This window comes from Fringilla coelebs (genome assembly GCF_963513975.1).
Source record: "Fringilla coelebs genome assembly, chromosome: 6".
Lineage (NCBI taxonomy): Eukaryota > Metazoa > Chordata > Aves > Passeriformes > Fringillidae > Fringilla > Fringilla coelebs.
Window position 1 is genome coordinate 29,518,446 of NC_140034.1, and position 24,127 is coordinate 29,542,572.

Here is a 24,127-nt window from a genome sequence, read left to right on the forward strand (position 1 = left end):
ATTTTTCAAGACAATCTCAGGTATGAGACTTTGATAAATGCCAGCATAAAATGGCTTGCATTGGGATTTGCCTGTAAATTAGCTGCAAGAAAACAGCACAAATGATGGCACCACAACAGTCTATGCAGGCTGCAAGCTACTGCTTCACACCAGAGCTATCTTTCTAGATACAGAAAGAAAACAAAGCCAAGTCTTCCTGCCTACCTGTTATTCCATTTACACAGAATTTGCTACAGAATCCCTCAAAATGAAAATCACTTCAATTATGCAGTGCATGATTTTAAGGCACCAGAAGAAATGTAGTTTTTCATTCATGCTGCATTTTCAAAATGGAAAACTCAAGGAACATTAATGATTCAGAGGTCTAAAAAGCAAAGAAACTGAGTAAGAAATATTTTTAGGTGTATAAAATTACGCACCCTCACAGTGGAGGTGGCCTACAGCACCTTGTGCTACAGTACAAATTTGCCCAGCAGGTGAAGGGAAGTGGCTCCTTCCTCTCTGATCAGCACTGTTGAGGCTGTATCACACAGTAGTTTTGGCTGAAAGGAACCTTTAAAGCTCATCTAGTCCACCCCCCTGCAATGAGCAGGGCCATCTTCAAGCAGACCAGGTTTCTCAGAGCCCTATCCAACCTGCCCTTGAAAATTTCCAGGGATGGGGCATCTACCACCTCTCTGGGCAACCTGTTCCAGCATTTCACCACCCTCATCATGAAATATTTTTCTTATATCTGGTCTGCATCTACCATCTTTTAGTTTATAAACAATCCCCCTTGTACTACCGCTATGAGAAAGTTTGTCCTCATCTTTCTTAAGCCTGCTTACTGAAAGGGAGCGGCCAGATCTCCCTGAAACCTTCTCTTCTCCAGACTAAACAACTCCAACTCTCTCAGGCTTCCCCCCCACAGGAGAGGTGCTCCATCCCTCTGACCTAAGAGCTAAGAGGCAAGTATGTCACCTTGAAATTGTTTTCTTTCGGTTTTCTTCTCATTATTATATTAAATGTCTCATAGACATCTTCTGCTCCATTCTGGATTGTATTGGTCATGTCCTGCTGATACTGGTTTGGGTCCAGAAATACCCTGTAGGTTCTGCAATCACCTTTAAGTCTTGGTTTCGGTTCAGGTCCTGCCCATAATGAAACAGCAAGATTAGAATTTGACTCAGCGCTAAAAGCAAATTATCATTCAAATAAGATATCCACAATTGCTCCTCAAATGAAATTCAGACAAATTCATATGATGAAACTAATTTCTGCATAGCAATGGACACATTTTCACTGCATTATTGTAATAGTTTTTGAACCGAATCTCTTTTACTCCTTAACTCAATACTGGATTTATTTAATTAACATAGCTACACCAGATTTTACCAGAGGAAACTAGTTAACCTTTCACAGGCTGGAACTGGTTTGTTTTTTTCAATAAGAGAGAAAAATTATCAATCAGGCTGTTAAAAAAAAAAAAAAACAGACAGAAAAAAAAAGATCAATCTCTTGAACAAGCTTTGGTGTATCATACCTTCCTCAATGACACGGCCCTTCTCGTCCAGCATGCCCTGAATTTCACAGCCTCTGACATAGACCAGGCCAGTCTGCTCCACAAAAGGCTGCCTCCTGTCAAACTTGGTGCCGTAAGGCTGCATGGGACGCACTGTGATCAGGAAGCAGACGTCGTGCTTGCGCAGCCCTGAGCCCCAAAAGGAACAGGCAGTCATTTCACTGGATGGCACTGTCCTCATCAAATCCTTAACATGTACATAAAAGAACGCCCTCAAACGTCTTTTAAATAAAATCCCACATGTATATATTTTGTTTTGCTTCAAAATATGCCTTGAACTTGGAGAATACAAAACCATAGGCCACTGTGATGTAACAGATATAAAAAGTAGTAGTTGAATGCTTTTTTCATAAGAACAAACATTATTTCCTAGATTATTCTTCTCCCAATAATCTTACTCCAGTTATTTTTACCTAGTTATTTTCAATCATCCTTAAAGAAGTGTGGCATTAATCTCTTATTCTCATTGCTTCCCTCTGGACAAATGTCCAATTGTTTCTTTTGTTTTTTTTACAACAATTTAAGTGCAGTGCCTAGAACTGGGCACAAAACCCTACACCAAGTTACTTTAGTTATCTATTGAATAAAGTAAAAGGTCACTTAACCAAGTTACTTGTTTACTGTTGCATTCCAGTTGATAAATTCCAATATAATTTGAGATTTTGTCTTTTCCCTCAGTACTAACATAATGTTGGGGAATCATGTTAACTTGTGAGCAATGATGACCTTTCCATTCTGCAGAGGTACTGCCTGCTAAGTTACTTCCTCAACACTTATTTGTAGAGTGACTTGTTCTTACTTAATAATCATCCCTGCCAAACTACATTCTACTTGTAAAATGCTGCTTCTCCAATTCACTAACATAATTCTGAACACTAAATTTTTTCTCCAGTACACCTCCAGAGTCTCAGCAATCTAAGACACCTTCAAAGTTCAGAAAACATGCTGTATTTTTCATGTGACAAATAATTCCTCATTAAGCACCAGATACTGTTCAACAGAAGGCAGTTTCATTAACAACCAGTTAAGTCAGGCAATGATTTATGAATTGTTCATCCCAATTTTGATTTAGTTAAAATATGATTTTTTACAAATCACTGAGGATGTTTTAGTATTTAAAAAGCTAGGTGCATCACTATATAGATACCTTCAGTATAGTGAATTCTCTGCCATCCTCCTAGATTTTCTACTTTAAGAGAAATCTACAGCCCCAAACCGGCATCTGCTCATTTATCACACAGTCCAGCTTTAGCATTTGTGCTACGTGACCTGTAATCACACTACGCAGCTCCAGCACCTTTATCAGGTTTCTCTAACAAAAGAGAAAGGAGTGACATTTACTGATAATACAAGTACAACTGCATGCTTCTATGTCACTTGCCAACACAGTCAACTAAAGTTCAAATCCCCAAGCAAAAGAAGTGTCGCCTGTGGATAGTTACAAGAAACAGTATTTGGTACAGTCAGCACTTCATAATGTTTAAACATACTGAAAACTGCTGAAATGCACTGGCTTGAAATAAATAAAAATCTGTCCTCTCCACTTGTGTGTGAGACATATCACCTTCCTCATTCTTTTCAATATGACATTTTTAGCATACACATCATTTAAAACGCTAAGCTAACTTTCCACAGTCCTGTAAAGGACAGCATTTTACAGTTGGTCTCTGACTGACATCAGTCTGAAGTAATAAACGTTCTGTTCCCAGTGAACGTCTAAGCAAATATTTCAAACTTCACTTTATGAAAATATAAACTCAAATATGAAAATATAAACTCAAACTGCCTTTAAACTTGGAATTCGAGTAACTGTCTTCTAAACAGTGTATTAGGATTGACAAATCTGTATCATGGATTAAAACCTCCTTTTCTCACAAAAAAGACCACATCAAAATGTATTTTGATAAGCACCTATTTTGAGCATGTTAAGTACCTTCCCATTCATCTTTGATGTTATCTCGGACATTCAAATTAATTGTAACATCTGCTCGCACTCGCATGGGCCAGTTTTCACCAATGTTGGGCTTGGCCACCTCCACCACTGTGAAAGAGACAATGGGCTGTGCCATCCTAGCCCACCCACCAAAGACCACACCTCCATATTCTGATAACCTAAGGAAAAAATACCAAAATTTTGTTAGACGTTAGCTGATAACAGGTTCAATTCTTTTTGAAACTATGAAAAAATTTACCCCACAGTAACTTTTCAGAAAACGTAGAATTCTTAACTTTATGTGCTACTGAATTAGATTCATGCTATCCTGCATTTTAGAATTGAAGCATAGCATGACATATTTAAAAAAAAAAAAGGCAAATTATGCTAGCATTATTAAACAAAAAACTCACAGAGACAGAAGATAGATAAAGGAAAGGTAACAAAAAGCAAGTACTGAGCATAAAAGATATCACACCAAATAAACTCTTTAAACCAAAAGAGGATTAAAATGTGGCAGATGTCAAATTCAAGAATACTCAGTAACATCTCCCACAAACATGGAACATTTATGACGTTTGCATATTTTGTAATGTCAGCCAAGGCTTATTTAGTACTCATGGAAAATTACCTCATCCGTCTTAACACAACTAAGGCTGTTTGTTAGCATCCAGCATACTGCCTTTAACATGCCTACAGGGATACATAACCACAAACCCTTAAAATATCAACCCGTGGCATGACAACACCTTATGGAAGGAGTAAGTACAAACCACAGTATCTATACAATAATTTTAAACACATTTGTTACTATGTATTTCGTATACACACAGCACCCGTTTTTGATTCCTAAACACAGTTTGATTAGAAGGGAAGTGACTGGTTTGCACCAGTTAATAAATATTACCATGGTTTCATCCTACTGACGCTATCTTCAATGTCCTGTCTGATCTCATAGGTGGACTCCAAGCGGAAAAGATTGAAGTTCCTCAGCAGGTAGTCATGGAGAGTCAGGAACTGTAGATTCAACTTGGGGAGTGCAAGACAGCCTAAGGATTGAAGGGATAAAGGAAAGAGGCATTTGAGGGACAATCAAACAAAAGAAAAAGATTAATTAATACACTGTTTCTATGAATTCATACATAGATACACACTTTAAAACTGACTGCCATAGCTTTTATCCTTGGAGATTCTAAAAACTACCCTTTTATCAGTACACACCTCTAAAAAGCATGCATTTTTCAGGTTCTCTCTAAAAGAACCTGCACAAAACTGAAAGAATTTTCACCCTTCTAGCACTAATACAGTGAACTACTTCAATATTAAATCCATCAATGTATTCAGACAACAAAACAAAGTTTAGGAAAATCAAATGCACAACAAAGTAATGGTCTTTGGAAATGCAACAATTAAGCTAGCATTAAAAAATTATGAAAAAGGCTAATAAAATAATAAAAACCATGCAACATTCAACAATTCCCCTATTCCCATGCTTTATGTTTATTAATGCCATAAAAACCATTAATGTAGAAAAAAGCTTTAAGTCAAGAAATCAATTTTAACACACATCTCTAAAGTTTCTGTTACTGATTTGTTTTTTAAATGAGAAAGAAAAACATAGGAAGACTAGATTTTACTACACAAAGAGTATTAGAACTCCTAGATAAGTCCTAAGGCTTCTTCCATTGTTTTAGGATAGTCTTAGACGCAAATTTTCCATAATTATAATTCCTGTAAATTACTCATCCAACATTACTGGATTACTATTCCACTTTGATACCTATGTTTAAGACCTGTGAAACCATCTTGGTTTTGAAACTTGCAATAGCATTGATGAAAACTTTCTCTGGTATGGGTACTACATATTGACTTTCACATGCACTGAAATACAACAGCAGCAAAGTAAGGCAGCAAAAAACAGTAATTTATATTGTGGAAAGCCTGATGGTGATAAAATACTTTAACACATTTCTCAACACCAAGAAAGGAACCCTGTCCAGTAAAGCTAGCTATATGCAAAATACATGGAGGTGAAAAAAAGAAAGTGTAAACTAAACTAAGAGAAGCAAAAGAGAAAAAAATACTTGTAACAGTCTGACAGCAAAAGAAATACTTCACAACAGCACCATCAATATACCATAAGTGTTCACCACAGGAGGAAATGTTTCCATTAGCAGCCAGTATTACTTGACAAAATTACATTTCATCATTAACAAAATTTCTTTAATGCACTATTAAAAAGTCACAATGATCTGCCTTCTCCTCCTGCCCCCCCTTTCTTCCCCCACTGTAACCCATTAATATATTTGGCTGATCAAACATAACCACACAGCACAAGAAGTCAACCACCCAGAACAGGATGAATGACAGTAGCACTGCCCTGACCTGCATTTAAGAACCTGAATGGTTCAGAGCATTAGAACAACATATGATACCCCCTGATCTTACTGTAAGATACTGGATGATGCCAAAGTACCGTGTGTAAGTTTTCTGGACAGAATAAACATAATACATCAGAACTCCTTTTTTTAATTGCAGCATTTACTAAACTACTAATCATACCTTCTCCAGAGTAATATTCAGTGGGCACGATATTTTCATCCCAAATAATCTTCTCTGTGGGATAGAGAGGCATCTGGTTGAGCTGCTGAATTTGAGATATTCGTCGCTCATGACGGGAAACCTAAAGAGAGGAAGCATTTCAAACCTCTGAGTCAAAAAGGAACAATTAAGATACTTTTGAAACAGACAATAATTCATAAGGTGGTCATTTGAGTTTACTCCATCAATATTTTTCTAATTAAATATTGTAATATAACTAACTGCACACAGTGACACATGAAGATGAAGAAACACATGGTCCAACTACTGATCATAGTAAAAGAATCAAACAATCCTTTGGGTATTCAGCAGACCAAAAATGGCACAACAGAACTGAAAATAGTCAAGGCTCAGCAGAGAATCAACTTCAAATAAAACTTATCTTACTTTTCATTAAAAATATGGTCAGTACCTAACTAATACTACTCATTCAGTAACAGTTAGTCTTTGTTTCCTCCCACAAAACAAACTCATAAATGAGATTTTAAAAAACAGCAACGGTATTATAACACTGATATCAAATTAGAAGCCTACAGTAGTATTGCTAGATCCTGAATGTCCAAAATAACATGATCTGCATCAAATTGGTTTGAGGCCCAAATAGGTACTGTATATCTAGATCTACTTTAGCAGATCTTTTTGTTTTTAAATGGGACAAAAACTTTTTTCAGAAGAACGCGAAACCAAGGCTCTCCTTATTGACCTAAAAAACCACACATTATTTTCTCATGGAAACTATATTTATGAATAGGCATTTTCGAATACTTAATTTACATGGTTTTAAACCCCATCTTAGCACGCCAATTACCGCAACAACATTGTTGTGGTTCACAGGTGGTTCAGGAAACATTCTAAATGACTATTTTACTGCAGTGTAGCTGCTGGATGTAGCAATGCCTTGAGTTTTCAATAGGAAAAGTGCAAGGAGCAGCAATCATGTTTTTACCAGCAATTCCAGCAGGAACTCCTTCTCGTAGCTCGTGTCCTCCCCCTCGGCCAGCGGCGGCAGCAGGCACAGGTACGACGCCACCTGGTGGAGAACGTTGGAGCTGCACAGCGAAAGGAAAACAAGGAGCCCCTGTCACACTGAAACCACGGACAGCACTGACTGCAGCTGCTTTTTCCCTAAAGAGAACTCCAGCTGACTGATTCGACCAGAGCTAAACAATTACGGGGCAGGCTTCTGAGTGAAGTTTGTGTATAAGGTGTAAGCTGAACCTCTCACCTACAATGAACGTGGCAAGGGGTGGATATTTTTGTATTGTTTCAAGACCTGACACAGAAGCAAGCAACAAAGCATACACTGCCTTTGTCAAAATACATACTGCTATCCTTTTATTCACAGCATTTACAATATAGTACAGCTAACATAGTGGCATTCTTTCATGATTTCTGTTGTAATTCTTCTACAGAACAGAGTAAAAAAAATAAACTAAACAAGTAAGAGGTGAACTACTGGCTATGCACATGAGAAATCAGAAGGAAAAAAAGCTGGAAATTTGTTAAATTTAATCATACTGAGAACCAAGAATTTCAATTTGCTAACTTACCTAAGAGGTCCAAATAACTTCACCAGCGCATCACGAGTATCTACTGCAGCCACATTTGAGAGTGCAAAGTCATATAACTCTGGGAAATGTGCAAACGCTGCTCTCTGCAAAAGACCCATGCATGAAAAGTGGATGTAAGTGTACTAATCAAAAGATTTAATAATAGTTTAACAACTTAGAAAAAAGCACGGTTTCTCCTGGTTCATAACATGAGCCACTCTATGGATCCTACCAGGACAGAAATACAAACCAGATTAAATCTCCATTTTTCTTAACACCATTTGTTACTCCTCTACTTCTGACACAGTATCTTCCTTATTTCACCCTTCTAACAGCATTTGCTGTCATTAAAATAAAACATAATGGAGCAGATACTTTGCAGACAACTAAGAAAAGCCAGGAACAAGTTTAACTTAACCATGCTTCCTTGAATTGTTCTGTTAAAACTGATGCAAATAATTCTAAAAAGTGTGAGTGAATTTGTACAAGGGACCACTGTAGGCACACGTGCACAGTGCACACTGATCTTGAGGAAATGCTGCCACCTACTGCTTCACCAAAGGGTCCTACAGCTTTCCCTTCTTAACAGACATAACAGGAATAGTTCATTTTGGTAACACAAGGTCAAAAATGCTGATGCTTTGCTAGAGCATATTATTTAGTCATAGTCACATCAACCACGCTGAAGCATTACATGTCTTCAATTGGTACAGGCAGCCAAGCTAAAGCTAATCCTGTAACTCAAGAGGGAAAATAAGGGGTTTGATTTGGGAAACAATCTCATGCCTATTCCAGATGCAAATTAGACTAGAACAGCAAAACCAAATCCTCTTTCATAAGCACTTCATCCTCTACTTACCTGTAGAGAAGTAATTCTGTCATAGTGAATTGTAGTCATCTCATTCTCAGTCAAAGCATTTCCAGTCTGATCATTGATTTCAAAGCCAGTGTAGAATTTGAGCATATCTAAAAGCTGAGACATCATCAATATAAATCAATGGATTAACAATAAGAGACACCCTGCAAACACTACCACAGTTCAAGAGGACAAATGCACAAACAAGAACTCCTCAAAGTTCTAGAAGAACTGGACTAAGGAGTGGTATCTGAATTTTATGCTTGGCTGATGCACAAAATAGTTTTTGGCAGGTATCTCATCTGCAAGCCATCAAAATTCCTGTATAGTCCACATGCAATATGGTTTCTTGACATACTAGGACTTGAAATTGAAACGGATCCCAGTAAGGTGGTCTAGCCAGAGACTGTCATTGAACCCAACTTAGAGCTTCCTGCTACCAAAAGGGAGAGGCCTTGTGCCCTTCTGCCCTAATGGCAGATCTGTAGTTCATCCGACCTTTCAATGGGGTTATTTAACTTGGAGGAAGAAAATTATTCAGATGTGCTGCTGCCTTTCTGTTCCATCAATACTGACCCTCAGAGAAAATGAACAAGTGGCAGAGATGAGGGGCAGCAAGCAGCAGGAAAAGCAGCTGAGATGCAGGAAAGGGACAGATCTTCAGATCCTGCCATATAAAAACCAATCTATGAGTGAATAAACTGAAGGACAGGTGTGAAAAACAGCTGCACTGCAAAACTGTGTGAAGTCAAAATGAACAAGAGAAGAATGCAGTGGTGACAACTTCTGCTTTGTGTGTGGTAAAGCATGCCAGAAGCTGCACTGCTTTCTAGCTTGTACTTTTAAGAACTTCTCAAAATCAGAAGCAGAAATTAATGCTCTGCTCTTGTGAGACCCCACCTGGAGTACTGTGTCCAGCTCTGGGGTCTCCAACACTAAAAAACCTTGTTGGAAAATGTCCAGAGGAGTTTACTTTAGGGCTGAAGAACCTCTTCTCTAACAACAGGCTGAGAGTTCAGACTGCACAGCCTGGAGAAGAGAAAGCTCCAGTGAGACCCTATAGCTTCCTTTACGGTATCTAAAGGGAGCTACAAGAAGGATGGAGAAGGACTTTTCACAGGACATGTAGCCATAGAACAAGAGGGAATGGCCTTACACCAAAGGATAAGGGCAGGTTTAGATTAGACAGTTAGACAGTAGGATAAAACTTTTCACAGTGCGGATGGTGAGGCACTGGAACTGGGTGCACACAGATACCCCGTCCCTGGAGGTGTTCATGATCAGGTTGGACAGGACTCTTGAGTAACCTGATCCAGTGGAAAGTGTCTCTGTCCATGGCAGGGGCATTGGAAGTGGATGATCTTTAAGGTCTGTTCCAACCCAAGCCATCCTGTGATTCCATGAAATGTATGAAATGCTATGTGAGTAGTCACACACATAGGTACAGGTAAGAAAATACTGTGTGAAAGATTTATTTAAACATGTAGTTAGCATCCAAACAAAAGCCTATCTTTAATAAAAAGAAACCAATCGCAGCATTTAGAAACAAAAAGGAATGAAAAAGTTCTTTCTAAGAACTTTGTATCTCACCTGGCAGAAGAGATGACCCTCTTTTTCTCTTTTAGCAAGACTAGACAGGTAACAGTGAACAACAAGATGGGAGTCATCCAACACTGTATTAAACCAGCGCCGCGTGGGAAGCAAAGCCTGTGGTAAATAACATCATGTTAACACAAGCAACTCCTCAAAAAGTAAGAAATCCTGTCTTCTCAGGATTTTCCATTTCAAGATAGACTGCTGCAGTTATTTGGATATCTAATACCCTCACAGAGGTATTAAAGCAGCAGTTATGTATGCCAAGACACAGGGCTTATGCAGGTAAGCTGTTATGAACAGTCCTTTATGTAACGGGGAGCGTGGCATGAACTTGCCATGAGTGAGAATTCCTCCTGCCAGTCAAAAGGTAAATCAAATAAAGCAATTATTCTACTACTAAGCATCTACAGAATGATTGTGTACTACAAATGATATGTCAAACTGCTCAGCATTGTTTTAAATGTCTGTTTTCTACACTAATTTAATGAATTTTAAGCTTGAGGTCCTTAAAATTGCCAACTGCTTCTTCTAAATATGATAGGGTACCTTCTTTTCTTTGAAAAATATTCAAGCATTTTTCAAATCTTGAATAACAAAAATAGAGATCTTTCCTTCTCAATGTAAATATATTAAGCTGCTATATGTAGCAACTGTTGAACAGCATACAATAGAAGACCACAACAATTTAAGAGAAAAATCAGCTGCTCTCTACAGAATTTGGAAAGCCAAGAAGCATCAATATGATGTTTAGAACTAAGATGAAGAAAATAAAAGAATCTGTAGTAGAAGATGTTGATTGCCCTGCACAATAATTACAAAAATAAAGTCATAAAACTGTAAGAAGTCTCCACTGAATTATTACTTTCAACTTCTCAAATAACCAATTTTGATGGCAGTGTATGCACTGTAATATGAAATAGTAACATTCTGAAAAAGGCTTTAATGCAAGTAAAAAGAGCCCATCAACACAGTACATGCAATAAAGGCAAAAAGACTTGAATTTACAGCTAATTTCTCATTTGCTCGTTCCAGTCACTTGAACAGGCTTTATAAACCTGTCTGAATTCTAATCGTTCTGTAATACCTAGAGAGAACCAATCTCAAATTTTAAGTCAGACAGACTTTAGTTCACCTCCCAACATGTTTTCTCTTACCAGAGTATATTACATACATAAGACAGCAAGACCTAATTTAAATTATTCAATCTATTGCAACTATAAGCAGACTACTTCAGTGATTTAACAGAGTGAGCCTGCAGAAATTCACCACAAAGGCATTTTAAAGTCCCCTGCGATACTGTTTCAGAAAACTCTTGTTTTATTTCACAATGCCTTCTGAATCTGAAGTTACTCTAAATAAGTAATTACTCACGCAAGAAATCGCAAATGAATGCCTTTTAATACTGGTGCTGTGGTGCTGAAAACTGTCTCACTTCCTTGGTATCTGCTGAAAAATTTCACAAAACCTTGCTCCACACCTTATTACTCTAACAAACTGCAGTTTCCCAGACCTGGTACTTCAAATAATGAACTCTAGTCAAACAGGAATAGTTTGCATTTCAGACTACTGCTGCTTACTGGGATTTAACCCAACAGCATAAAAGAGTCTTTAAGTGACCTGTTATGCACTGGGAAGAATAATTCTGAATTATTCCTACCAGATTAAAGCATTACACATTTTCAGAAATGGCCAGTATCACTACCTCTATTCCAATCAAATCCTCTTCATAAGCACTTTAGGATCCTAGCTTTGTCTACTGGCTTATCAACATTGTTGGTCAGCTCCCAATATGGATGCAATGCTACAACCTCTTATTTACAGATGGAAAATCACTTTTAAACAACCACATGCACAGCTGTGACATAATCACCTCCTATTTGGAATAAGGCTGTAATAATTACTTTATGTACTTCAACCCTAGAAAAGTACACCTGGAAACTGGCTGAATCCATTTAAAAACTTACCTCAAGGTCTAACATGAGTTCAATAAACCTCTCACAATAATGAACTTTGTCCATAGAAATAGGACCTAGATAAAAAAATTAAAAAGTTTAAATTGATCCACATCACAATATACTTACACTTGAAGAATTCCTTAAAAACTAAATAAATGCTACAAATATAAAAATATTAATTTTAACCTTGTTAAAAGCTAATTAAAACATCATTCTCTTTTTAAAACAATCCTTTCTTATATTAAAAATTCTTCTGGTTAACAATGAAAGAGTAACAGAACCAGAATTTCAGGAGTGATTTTATCTGCTTTGAAAAACCTTAAATGTAACATGCAAAAATGCTCACTTCCACGAGGTATCACTTGCCCATTATGTTTGTTAAGAACTTTTAGTGCCAGGTACTCAAAAATACATTTTTAAAAGCTGCAAACAAGATGTGTGCAAAAGACCTTGACCATATTCAGAAGTACTCAGAGGTGACTACTAAAGGGCCTTTAGAAGCATGTCAAAACACACCACATCTCCCTTAATGACTTTCCAACTCCTACAGCCTTCAAAGAAAGGTTGAAGTTTATCTTCCCAAAGCAGGTTTAGCATAATTAGGAAAACAGAAGGGATAAGAATCCTTTCTGAGGAAGCCACAATACAAAATTTACAGCTCAGGTAAGCGCTGAAGTTTGCTAAGAGTTTAAAAGAAAAAGTAGAACTCTGGGAACTGATTTCACCCAAATTGTGCTGTGCTTAGAGCATAATAACCCCTTTTTGTTAAAAGGCTAACACCTTCCTCCACAAACACTTTTTCTTTCTAAATCAGGCAAGGAGATAATTTTGCTTGTCAAAATGACTCAAGAGCAGTCAAATCTTACAGAATTTCACTTCACTTAGGCTTTTGTTCTTACTGTAAATCAACAGTATGAACAGACAGAGCCTTATGATATCCATTTATACCACCTATTAAATAAGGCACCTAAGTATGTATGAAATGCTTTAAGGCTCTAAGCACACAGTAAAGAATATCAGTTCCCAGAAATTTTGTTTTTACTAAGTACATACTTAAAGTAGCTGTTTACTGTTTAATTTCTAAAGTATATACAGATTTGAATATTGATTTTGACATGAAATCCATGCAGACAAGCATAGTGCTCACTACAAGCCTCACCTGAATAGGGTCCCCAACCTCAGGCTGATATCCTAAGGACTAGTTGCTTCAGCATCACAAAAAGATTTTCACACAGATTATCAGATAACAAAGTAACACAAGAAACACCGTTACCTGAGACAGGTATTGACTTCAGAACAGAAATGAACTTCTGAATGAGCTGTGAAAGAAATCTTCTCTCTCGATAGGCTCTAAAATTGGACACATGACAAAAAAATTAATACTCCTTAAATGCAGACTAGAAGTATATTGTAGCTTTCACTAACACAAAGTTAGCTGCTTCAAAATTATTATATTGATAGTAGGTTGCTTTGAAACACACCTAAACTGTTTAGATGATAACTGTTCTCTCTGCACTCAGGAAGACAGATTGGCAGCCTACAATTTTAGGCACAGAAACTGATTAACAACCTATGCTTCTTACTGTGTCAAAGAGAAGTCAGTCCCCTCCTACACCTTAGCACATTGCAACACAAAGGCATTGGAACATTTAATTTTGGTGAGATAGAAACAGATTTATTGAAATACTTGCATAAGCTATATACCTAATAGCAAAACATTTGCTAAAGGTCACGAGAAAAAGTGAGTAGCTACATGAATATTCTTTCATGCTTTCATCCTTGAGTTTTAAGATTGGATATCACAAATTCACTGACCAAATAAAAAATGAAGTTCTATAACAGTATTTTGCATAAAGACTACTGAAAAACAGAACAGCTTCCAGGAGACCAGGTATGATCAATCCTCATTGGCCACAGGGTTTCAAAATACACCTTTTTCATTGAAACAATTTATTTTAGCTGAAACAAAATGTATGCATTAAGGAAAAAAGGATTCTGTACATACTGCATTCTTGATTCTTCATCCATTTTTGCATCATTTTTCTTAATTAGATTCCAGAATTTTCTTAGTTTTGGTGTCTTTTTCAACTCTTGTTCCAGTCGATTCTGAAATGTTAAAGTGTTATTCAGTCACCAAGGAACCTTGTTTTCAAGAGAGAAAAATACCGTCCAGTCTTATTATTGAAAAAAGAAAAAATATATAATAAACTGAAATAAAGAGCTGTCTCTGGCTATTTGCACTAGGTATCACTGTGAAACAAAAATGTAATAATGCTAGAGAGTGTAGCTATGACTAGATGCCAACTCCACTGCCTCCCTGTGACCTCATGGCCTTGTCTACAAATTATAGCTTGAAGAAGCTATAAACAACAAAGTCCAGTTTTCTGAAAAATTACATAAAAAACATTATTACATGGGTATTTGCAACAAAAAAGAATTTAGCAAAGCACACAAAAATGTAATTCTGTAGTAACACTGTAAATATTAGAGTTCCTCAACAGTATTCCATGAGAATTTACTGTACAGGATTTGGACACTGCCTAGAAAACTGCTCTGCCAGTTAACAGTGTTATGCTTACAGGTTGTAGAGCCATCCACATGGGTAAGGAAATCAGCTGCTGCACCTGTCCTCTGATCAAATCCACTTCCTGTTAAAAAGTTACAGATGATAACAATTTTTAGAACATTCTTATGTTTTCTGATATGGCTGTCTCACAAAATACATCTATGTACAAATCTGACAAAAATATTTATATTGTTTGATCAGACTTCACAACTTCCTACCAGGAAACTGCACGATAACCCTACTCAATGACACCTCTGTATTTTTGGTTCTTTTCATGGAGTCTGTCAGTTCTTAACACTTCACCAGGGGCCACATCCATGCAAGTATTTTTAAGGCAAAAGCTGCTGAGAACTGATGATCCTTCTTCCATCATTTCTTATTTTTGAACTCACCCCACTGTGCTTTCTCTACTTGTTTTTAAGCTGTTCTTTGTCTCCTGAAGCCCTTAATTTATCAAGTTTCTCTCACTTCTTCTACACTCGTCCCATTGTCTGAAAGAAATAATTTCCTCCATGTCAGTTCAAATGTGCTCTCCCCAACTATAACTATGATCTGGATCCACAAAGTTTTCCTTCTTTCCTGAGCTACTGAAAAATTTCAATTAAGATCTTAAGTATGTCTTCATGGACAAATACTCCATTCTCAAAAAAAAACTTCAAACTTCAGCGCTCTTCACAAAAAACACTACTGTGACTATTTCATTCTGCATTTCACAAAGAAGGGCAGCTTCTAATAACAGTGTGCTTTTACAGGCGCATTTTCAACAGCTTCCCTATCATGTTATATTAGAAATGTGCTCTACAAGAAGGATTCTATAGTCACCATCACACTATTTAAAATGAAGATGCATTGTACCATGGCCACTACAGAAAAATACTATCTCAATAAACTATACACATAAAGTTCAAGATGGTTACTGGCTCCCAAAAATCATTCCTAATCCCAAAATCAACTAATACACTTTCTATGTTGTTTTGTCTGAGATACAATTATATTTGTGCAGAACCTGATTTTGGATAATACACCCCACATGAAATGTAAGTAAGGAAAAAGCCCAGTAACAAGAGAGGTTACAGAGCACTGCTTCATAAAACAGGTAAAGTGTTCTACCTGCTTGCTACTTAGGATATTTAACTCTGTTTTAACCATAGATTGAGAACACAAGTTCCAATGCTTTCTTAAAACTAACTCCGGAGAACTGCAGATACAAATTGCATCTAAACCTGGTTTCAAAAGTGAAAAAAGCCTCTCTGTCTTTCTCAATAATTAATGGAAATAATGTTTGTGCTATTTCTTAGGCAAACTAAAAAGAGCACACTATATAAATTATTGGTTTAAAATGTAAAGCACCTTTTCAAATACAAATACATAAATTTTACAGTACAATTTTTAATACAAAAATTTATCTTAAATCCTGTCATTTAATTGTCTAACTGCCAATCCTTCAGTTGCAAGTCTCATCTATGACCTTATGGCAGAGAAAAGCAAATGTGTAGAGAGAGATAAGTCAGAGTCAAAACAGAGGGTAAAAGCCCTCTGGTACTGTGTTCTCCTTAAATTGGAATTTTGCGTCATCTGCCTTGTAAGAAGAAATTGCTCAAACTAAACTACTACAAACACAAAACAGCATAAACACATTGGAAATATTTACAGTTACTTTTAACATACCAAACTATTGAAGCAGTGATCAAGGAAAAGCAGCAGGACTGTCTGTTCATGCAGAGAGTACTCACTCTCATTTTCGACCAGCGATGCTTCCAGTATGCGTTTGAAAAAGAAAGGAAAATGTTCTGGCCTTTTTTTGAATGTCTAGGAATAGAAGAGGAAGGTAATTTTGAGTCAGGTTGATAGAAATAATTTCAATATTCATTCACATAACATGGCTGAAGTTCTCTAAATCCATTTAAATCTATAAAAGAAGGGATTGGTTTTTTTCATTTTCATTTATTCTAACCAGGCAGCACAAGCAAAACAGACTAATGATATCCTTCTGACAAGGGATCCTCCCCCTATACCTTCTGCTTAGGTGATGCACAGGACAAACTAAACAAGAAGCACAGGTGAAGTGTTGTGGGAATGCTCACCTCATGACTGCACAGAAATACTCTAACATATCCCAGCTAGAAGATAAATGGTTTGTTTTGTCCAAAGCTATGGCAGCTGTAAGTGACGTGCAAAAAGTGAGCAAGTAAAAACTACCAGAGATTAATTATAGTCCTGGAACTTCCACTGAGTTACCTGAGCAGGAAAAAGATAAACTGGATAATCACCAAGATGAAGTAGTTCCTTTACAAGGGCAGTCATGTACCAAATTAAGTTTAACTAAGCTGCTTGGAACATAACGTGCACCTGTCATTTTACTTCTAGTACGTATGCCAGAAGAAAAGCACACAGATAATATATGAGCAAGTTATCAATCCTTTGTGCTTTGCCAACACTCAAGTAATGGCACACACTTGAAGTAAGTGTGCTTCTGAAATAATGCCAGCATAGAATGCATAACTAGGCTTCTCTTGTTGAGATGGCCGGTAAAACCTGGATTGTTTGTAGAAACATTAAATAATTTCTAAAGTATTATTACCAAAAAAGCCCCAAACCAAAAAGCCTCAAAAAAACCACAAACAATATACACAAAAGAAGAGTAAGACATTATTTTAGTATAAAGCAAAAAAGGCAGAAACCAATATGTACATGTTTTAAGCAAGACATTATTAGAGAATATATTAAGACTTTCAGTGATGCCTTCTTAAATACACAGATATAGAAATCCTTCTTTTTCCTTCTATCAGAACAAGAACTTCTCTGTAAATATCCAACCTCTGTCAAGTGGCAAAAAAGCAAATGCTGGTGATAATGTTTGGCATCTCACAGCAGAACCAAGGACTTTCACACCAGAAGGAATGAAGTAATTTTTCACCTGTTCATTGCCTTCCCCAAAAAAGAACAAAGTTTGAAACACCATATGAGGTGTTCCAGCTGAGGCACCATTTCCTTTTAACACTACAAGCTCTTCTACTTTCTGTCACTGTAAGTGAGCATGCTGTAAAAGCTGCAACTCGTGGATCAAAGTCAATTCTAGCTGCAATTGACATCAGTTACCTCCCACGCAGGGACATTCTCTCTGAACTTCTCATTCACCATACAGCAGATTGACATTAAATATGCCTTACTGGACACCTCTGGAGAATAATTCATCCATAGGTAATTTTCAAGGTACTGACTGTGAAGAGATAAAGAGTATTTCATTAGTTGCAGCCACCCACATAATCTGTCACTCATTTAAAAAAGCAGTTATCCACAAGGTTTTTATTTCCCTCCTTCCCCCAAAAGCCATTACATAGTTTGTGAGTAGTTCCTCAAGTTACCTCTCATCTAGGTCACTGAAGCAATACTTGTTAGACTCAGTAACTGATGACACTAACAATGTTCCCAGAAAGGACAGGAACGTCTAACTCAGTGCTACTGCTGACATACAAACTCTAGAAGTCAATTGCATGCCATTTCTGTAATTTACATTTTCACTTCTGCACTTTTTCTAACTGAGATGCAAAAAACTGAGGGAAGTTTGTCCTTTTGTAGTTACTGGTACTAAATTAGAGACTTGAGCCTTTTTGAAACAAAGAATGTATCTCAAACAAAAAACATCTCCTATTTTTTCTTAAGATTTCAGAGTTAAAAGAACCAGAACATAAAATATTGTGGTTTTAAGTACATATTGATCATATTTATTTTACATTTTTTTAGACATACTCAGTAAGCTCTTCCAGGAAAGTCTGAAGCAGTTGTAAACTACTGTTTAAATAGACTTCCATCCTTTTTCAAGAGAAGAAAATGTTCATGATGCTGTTGTAGCACAATCCATTTTTAACCTCAGAGTAGGAGACATAATCCAAAAACCTCTGATTTCAGTGAGTTCTGATTTAAGACTTAATGATACATTCTAAATTATAGACCCAAGTTTCTCACTTATTTCATTCACACTCTCTTTCTCAGTGCTCCACTTACACTAGAAATTAGGTATCACAAAACAAGACACTCTGAGATGTTACTTACATTTATGGAATTACTTCCTCTTTAAACTAAGCTCTCCTCACTTAGTTTTCCTCAGTACACAATTCAAGGCCTTACGAAGTATGAACGAATCCACTGCCTTCAAACTGTCTTTACTGCCCTGCATTTGCTTCTCACCTTTTACAGGTTCCTATGAAAATATAACTCCAAATTTCCCTCCCATTAGCTTACCTGAATTCAAGAAGCATTATCTTTCTAATTGCAAACCTAAAAAGGAAAAATTAATCAATTAACACAGGAAAGAAAGCCTCCCACACACAGCTGCATGGGAAGTGACTATATTTTCTCTTATTTCATTATACAAGAAGACTTGAAAAAATACTCAGGAATTATTTCTGTCCTGACATTTCCATGCAATAGCAACCACTTGAATGCAGAAGCAACTACTGTAACACTGGAGATGCTAAAGTTCATAGAGATTCATCAAGCAATTAAATTCACATTTTAAAGAGATTCATGTAGGTCTTTTAAATATGAAAACACCACTTCTAAAAGCCTTGATGATACAAACTGCTAGCAGATGAGAGTGTCTCCTGGAAAACTACAATTATATATTTAATCTGTGTTTTTTTCTTAGTGACTAGCAATGGAAGTTTGCTTTGACTCCCTATGACAAATTCTTAGATTGTTTTCATACAGGAATAATACAGAGAATTCTCTGCAGAGCTCAATCTTCCCCAAAAAGCTCCAGCTACAGTTACACCTCTTTTTTGCACAGAGAGCTGCAGAATGCAGTGTAACTTGGATTCATCTCCCCCATCTAACAGCACAATTCATTGAAACCACTTTCCCTTCATGAATCTGGTAACAGCAGCCAGAACAGAGGAGGAAGCTAGAGGCAGAGCACTCTCCAGCAGTTTTTTCTTTACATTCCTTTGTGTCAAAAGAAAAGATTGGCCTTCTATAACCACCACAACAAAACCAACATAAAAGACAACACACTACCAAGGAAAAGGTCTGAAAAATACTAACTCCAACCATCACATTTAAAGTTTATGGGCTCAGAAACTCTCTTGTTACCACATTCAGACTTTGAAATATCATAACGGTTAAATTACTTAAATGCACTTCAGTAATTTTCATCTGGTTTTAATATATATATAGGTGAGCCTGAAAGTATTCTATCAAACATTAGAAACAACTCCAACATGGATAATGTTGGAATGGTGGTAAATAAGACAAAGCAACTGGTGCACTTACTTTGACCTGACAATTTCTTTTGTATATACATCTTCAATGACCTATGGAAAAAAAAATTAAGAGAATTTTATATACCCACTAACACAATTCAAAATGCATTATTTTATTCTGAATAGCCTACAAATTTACTGCCTGCTACAGCATACCTTCCTAACAGTGCCTACATTTATAAACTACAAATACATAACAAATTACAGTGTCTCAAGCAACGGGTGACCTTCCAAGCCATCTCCTACAGTCTCATATAAAATAAGTGCCACTAAACATTGGCACTAAAGATTGGTTGATCCTCATTCCTTTACAGCCTCCAATGAAATTCCAGCAGAAGTAATTACCTTTACATCAAAAGACAACGTTTTCTTCACATGTGGAGCCCAGTATTTATTTGCTAACTGCACAAGGAAAAAAGAACAAAAAGAAAGGTAAAATACATACATTTTCACGTCAGTGATACAACATTCTACAACATATCCCAGCCCCAAACTTTATTTCACTAGTATCTTGCTTAATTTCAGCTTATGCTAACTACAAGTAACAAAATTATGGTTTTTAACAGCAATGCTTATCAACCATTTAAGGCTGATAAGCCCTGCTGCTTATAGGCTTTTTTGCCTAAACCTCTTTCAACAGAAATGCGATTCTTTGGAAAAATGTCAGGTGCATAGGCTGCTATCTAACAAACATTTCCTATTCTTAACTTATGTCTAACAAATCCATCAAAAATAAACCATGATCTTTCAGGAGCTGCAAATCCCAAATGCCTAAGGATGATGCTTCCTTGAGGAATCTGACAAGTAACTAGAGGTTCTATAAGATTTGCAGAAAATCACTTGGAACTTTACCCAACAAAGAACTCGGCAGTTTTCGCACACTAAGACATGCCTGACAGCGATGCGCGGTGCATTGCACTGACGCGTTTGGCAGCGCCGCTTGGTAAATCCGGCTGGTGGGGAAGCGCGGGGGAAATACCCTCTCGTACACCACAGAGGCGAAGATCCCCGCCAGCTGCCACCAAGCCAGACCCTCTCCCCACCACCCACGGCCTGCAAAGGCTATTTAAACACCGAGCCGCCCGAGCCTCCAGAATGTCCCTTCGAGCCCCGGCCGCGGCGGCCCTACCTGTGTCACGTACTCCGCGTTGATCTGCGACACCGTGGGCGCCACGATCTTCTTCGGCGGGGCCGAGGACGCCGCCGTCGCCGCGGCCGCCGCCATGGTGCCGCCGCTGGAGCCGCCCGGCGCAGGCCCTGGTGGGTGCCCCGGCGCTGCCAGCCCGGGCCCGGCCGAGGGAGGGACCTCCGGGCCGGGAGCAGCGGAGGCGGGAGCGCTTCCGGGGCCGGGAGGGCTGGAGCGGCCGCGGGGCGCCGGGCGGCGGCCGCGCCATCTGCTGCTCCCTCCGTGCCGCTGCAGCGCCTTCCAGCACCGCCACTCCTCCCTCCGAGCCCCGCTCCCTCCCGCACCGCCGCCGCTCCCTCCGTGCCGCTGCTGCTCCCTCCCGCACCGCCACTGCTCCCTCCTGCACCGGCTCTACTCCCTCCGTGCCGCTGCTGCTCCTTCCTGCACCGGCTCTACTCCCTCCGTGCCTCTGCAGCTCCCTCCCGGAGCCGGCCGGAGTTCGGGAGCCGGTGTTGAAAGGCTGCAGGAAAAGATGAAGGAGGCTGTCAGCGCACGGGGTTGCTGCCACACTCAGCCTTCCAACGCTTAGGAGGACTCCTTCTACTTTATGTATGGCCTAGAGCGCAGCTTTCTGACCATCTAACGTGGAAAAACACGCTTTTTAAAGTATCAAACAGTTGCCACTGACTCCCCAGCGTGGGTGAGCGCTCTGTCCCGTCCACAGGGCCGTAATTACGGCTTTTTACTTAAGAGTTGGGCAGGATGATGCTTACGGGTCCCTTCCAACTCAGGGTACTCTGTTGAATCTCTTGAAATGCGTGCAGGAAAGGTAAAGGTACAAGGGGAACATTGCATGCTCTAGGAAGTCAACAGTTTGGTAATGCTTTGGAAGGGTTTGCAATTAACTTACTCTATTTGGTAAACTAATTAAGGAGAAAATTAACAGACTCCCCAGGGAAGTTACTGTGCTTTGTTTCTGGGCTCATTATCCATCACCTGCCACTTGAGTACTTCAAACTTCCAGGCAGGTCCCATTGAAGTCTGTTTGAATATGACCTCCTTTGTTTTCATATCAAGGTGATCTCCATTTCATTTCTTCAAGCAGAGGTTAAGCTAAATATTCTTTTTGAAGCTGAATTAGAATGTACAATGGGAATGGGAAAAGTAATGACAGTACCTTGAATAGGATCAGACAATGGCTGCATTCAAATAAATATGCCTACTGCGTGCCTATGCTTTAGAAGATCCTGGAAGATGAAAACTAGTAAAATTTAAAATTTACAAAAGTACCAATAACAAATTTTGTAAGTAACAAGGATTGAAATTGAAGCTACAAAACAGTGATAATAAAGGACAAAGGAATGTAAATTTATTACCTACAAATTCAGGCTGAAAATAGGAAAATTATGAACTGGCTTTCAGATGAAAGCCAAAAGTTTGATTCGTGCTAAAATGGGACAATTAGGAGAGGCAAATGCATTTTGGACTTTGTATATTTTGTAAAAAAAATCGGGAATTTTCTAGAACAGCCTTGCAAGGCTAACCTAAATCTTCTGGTTATGATGGATCATCAGGCCTGTGTCAAAACCCACAAATTTCCATATGTTATCAAAGCTATGAAACCTCAAGGAGGAATCCACATTTACCTAACTTTTGGCATTTGGGTGTCCCAGTGAGGAGGTCAGTTGTCTTCAACCTCACTACAGTCGGTGTGGCAACAGACATCCTTCCAAAGGGCAAGCCAGAACTGATCTACGTGCTCTCATTCCCTGAAGGAGCTTCTGATATCAGAAACTAATATTAAATGCCTAATGTTAGGCAGGAGGATTACATCCCTCAGTGAAAATGTCAAATCAAGTGACAAAGATCCTCTCCCTATAAATAATTATTAATTTTTTCTCTATACAGGATATTGTTTATTTAGAGAGAGCTGGGGACAGTAGGACTAAAAATGAGTAGCAAAAGTGTAAATTAGTGCTTTGGAAAAATACATTGCTTTCATCCTCAAGAACAGGGGAAACTTTAAAGAATTGTGGTGAGACCAAGCACAATGCCACCCAGTGTTGTACCTTTGTCCCCATCTGCAAATCTCACCCCAGCTCACAACTGTCTAATAAGACTGGTCTCTTCAATTCCTACGCTCAGTTTCCCCAGAGTGGAGGCACATCTGACACTTTCCACTCCAAACTCCTTTGTAACTGAGGAAAAATAAAACCCTGTACCCCATCCTCCCGGCAGCCTTCTGTGAAGTTCTCCATCTTTCTATACTCATTGGCTTAACATGTCAAGAAAATCAAACATTCCTTTCAAAAACCTGTTAATTCATTAATGAAGACATGTATTATTTAAAAGTCACATATTTGAGTAGATGCAGTTTTCAAGACCATTATTCATTTCTAGGCTGCATACAGTCCTGGTCAATTTATATTCCATGCTGCTTTCTTGCTTAATTAGCTCCTCCTGTTTTAGATGCTTCCCCTTCTATATTATTGTAACCAGGAAAAATAAGTTTTTCTCCTTTTCTTTGTAAATCGTGTAAGCCAAGGTCATCAGTGAGCTGGCCATTGCTTTTATTTCAGTTATACTGTCCTCAGCACAGTTCCACCAGAACAGGAAGTACCTAGTGGTAATCAGCAGGCGTTGAGTCTATGTTCTCTGTTTTCTAGATTATTTAGATTATCTTTAATTCTTCCTAGAGCCACAGAAAATATTAATTCCTAGCAATGAAAACTCCAGACAATTAATAGATAAAGATTTCAAACATTAATTGATTTTGTTTACTGTTATAGGGTCATCAGTGAGACGTCACAAATGAATTCAGCAGATTCAGCAGTGCCAGAGATTCAGCAGGGCCATGCTTCTAATGCAAACACTGTCTCACTTTTTGTTTATCACATGAAGATTTAGACTTCAGCTTCTTAGACATAAGCTCAGTTCTAAGATGCAGACTCTGTATGGATACCATCTTGCACCTTTGTATACTCTGGTGGAAAAGTTTGGTTCCAAAGCAGGTAAAAAATACCAGCACTGTACTCAGCATGCAAAATGGCATTATCTTGCCCATTCTAGTCATCAAATTTTTTCAAAATTATGAACAGGCATCTTGTCTGGTGGACAATTGA

The 24,127-nt window shown here is 38.1% G+C and overlaps 1 protein-coding gene across 1 annotated transcript in view; it reads right to left on the minus strand.

The window, feature by feature from the left end:
• Positions 1-21,163, minus strand: part of AQR (aquarius intron-binding spliceosomal factor) — a 44,798-nt gene extending 23,635 nt beyond the window's left edge. Inside the window, exons 1-19 of the mRNA XM_084207147.1 lie at positions 21,009-21,163; positions 20,225-20,281; positions 19,890-19,930; positions 18,861-18,896; positions 17,718-17,838; positions 16,287-16,427; positions 14,632-14,700; positions 14,058-14,158; positions 13,326-13,402; positions 12,062-12,126; positions 10,092-10,208; positions 8,505-8,618; positions 7,646-7,749; positions 7,042-7,144; positions 6,057-6,177; positions 4,402-4,543; positions 3,495-3,673; positions 1,523-1,690; positions 961-1,130 (exon numbers count right to left, since the gene is read on the minus strand). Coding sequence (XP_084063273.1) covers positions 961-1,130; positions 1,523-1,690; positions 3,495-3,673; positions 4,402-4,543; positions 6,057-6,177; positions 7,042-7,144; positions 7,646-7,749; positions 8,505-8,618; positions 10,092-10,208; positions 12,062-12,126; positions 13,326-13,402; positions 14,058-14,158; positions 14,632-14,700; positions 16,287-16,427; positions 17,718-17,838; positions 18,861-18,896; positions 19,890-19,930; positions 20,225-20,281; positions 21,009-21,104 — 2,022 coding nt within the window. The 5' untranslated portion in view covers positions 21,105-21,163. The remainder of the gene's footprint in view (positions 1-960; positions 1,131-1,522; positions 1,691-3,494; positions 3,674-4,401; positions 4,544-6,056; positions 6,178-7,041; positions 7,145-7,645; positions 7,750-8,504; positions 8,619-10,091; positions 10,209-12,061; positions 12,127-13,325; positions 13,403-14,057; positions 14,159-14,631; positions 14,701-16,286; positions 16,428-17,717; positions 17,839-18,860; positions 18,897-19,889; positions 19,931-20,224; positions 20,282-21,008) is intronic.
• Between the last annotated feature and the right edge of the window lie 2,964 nt (positions 21,164-24,127).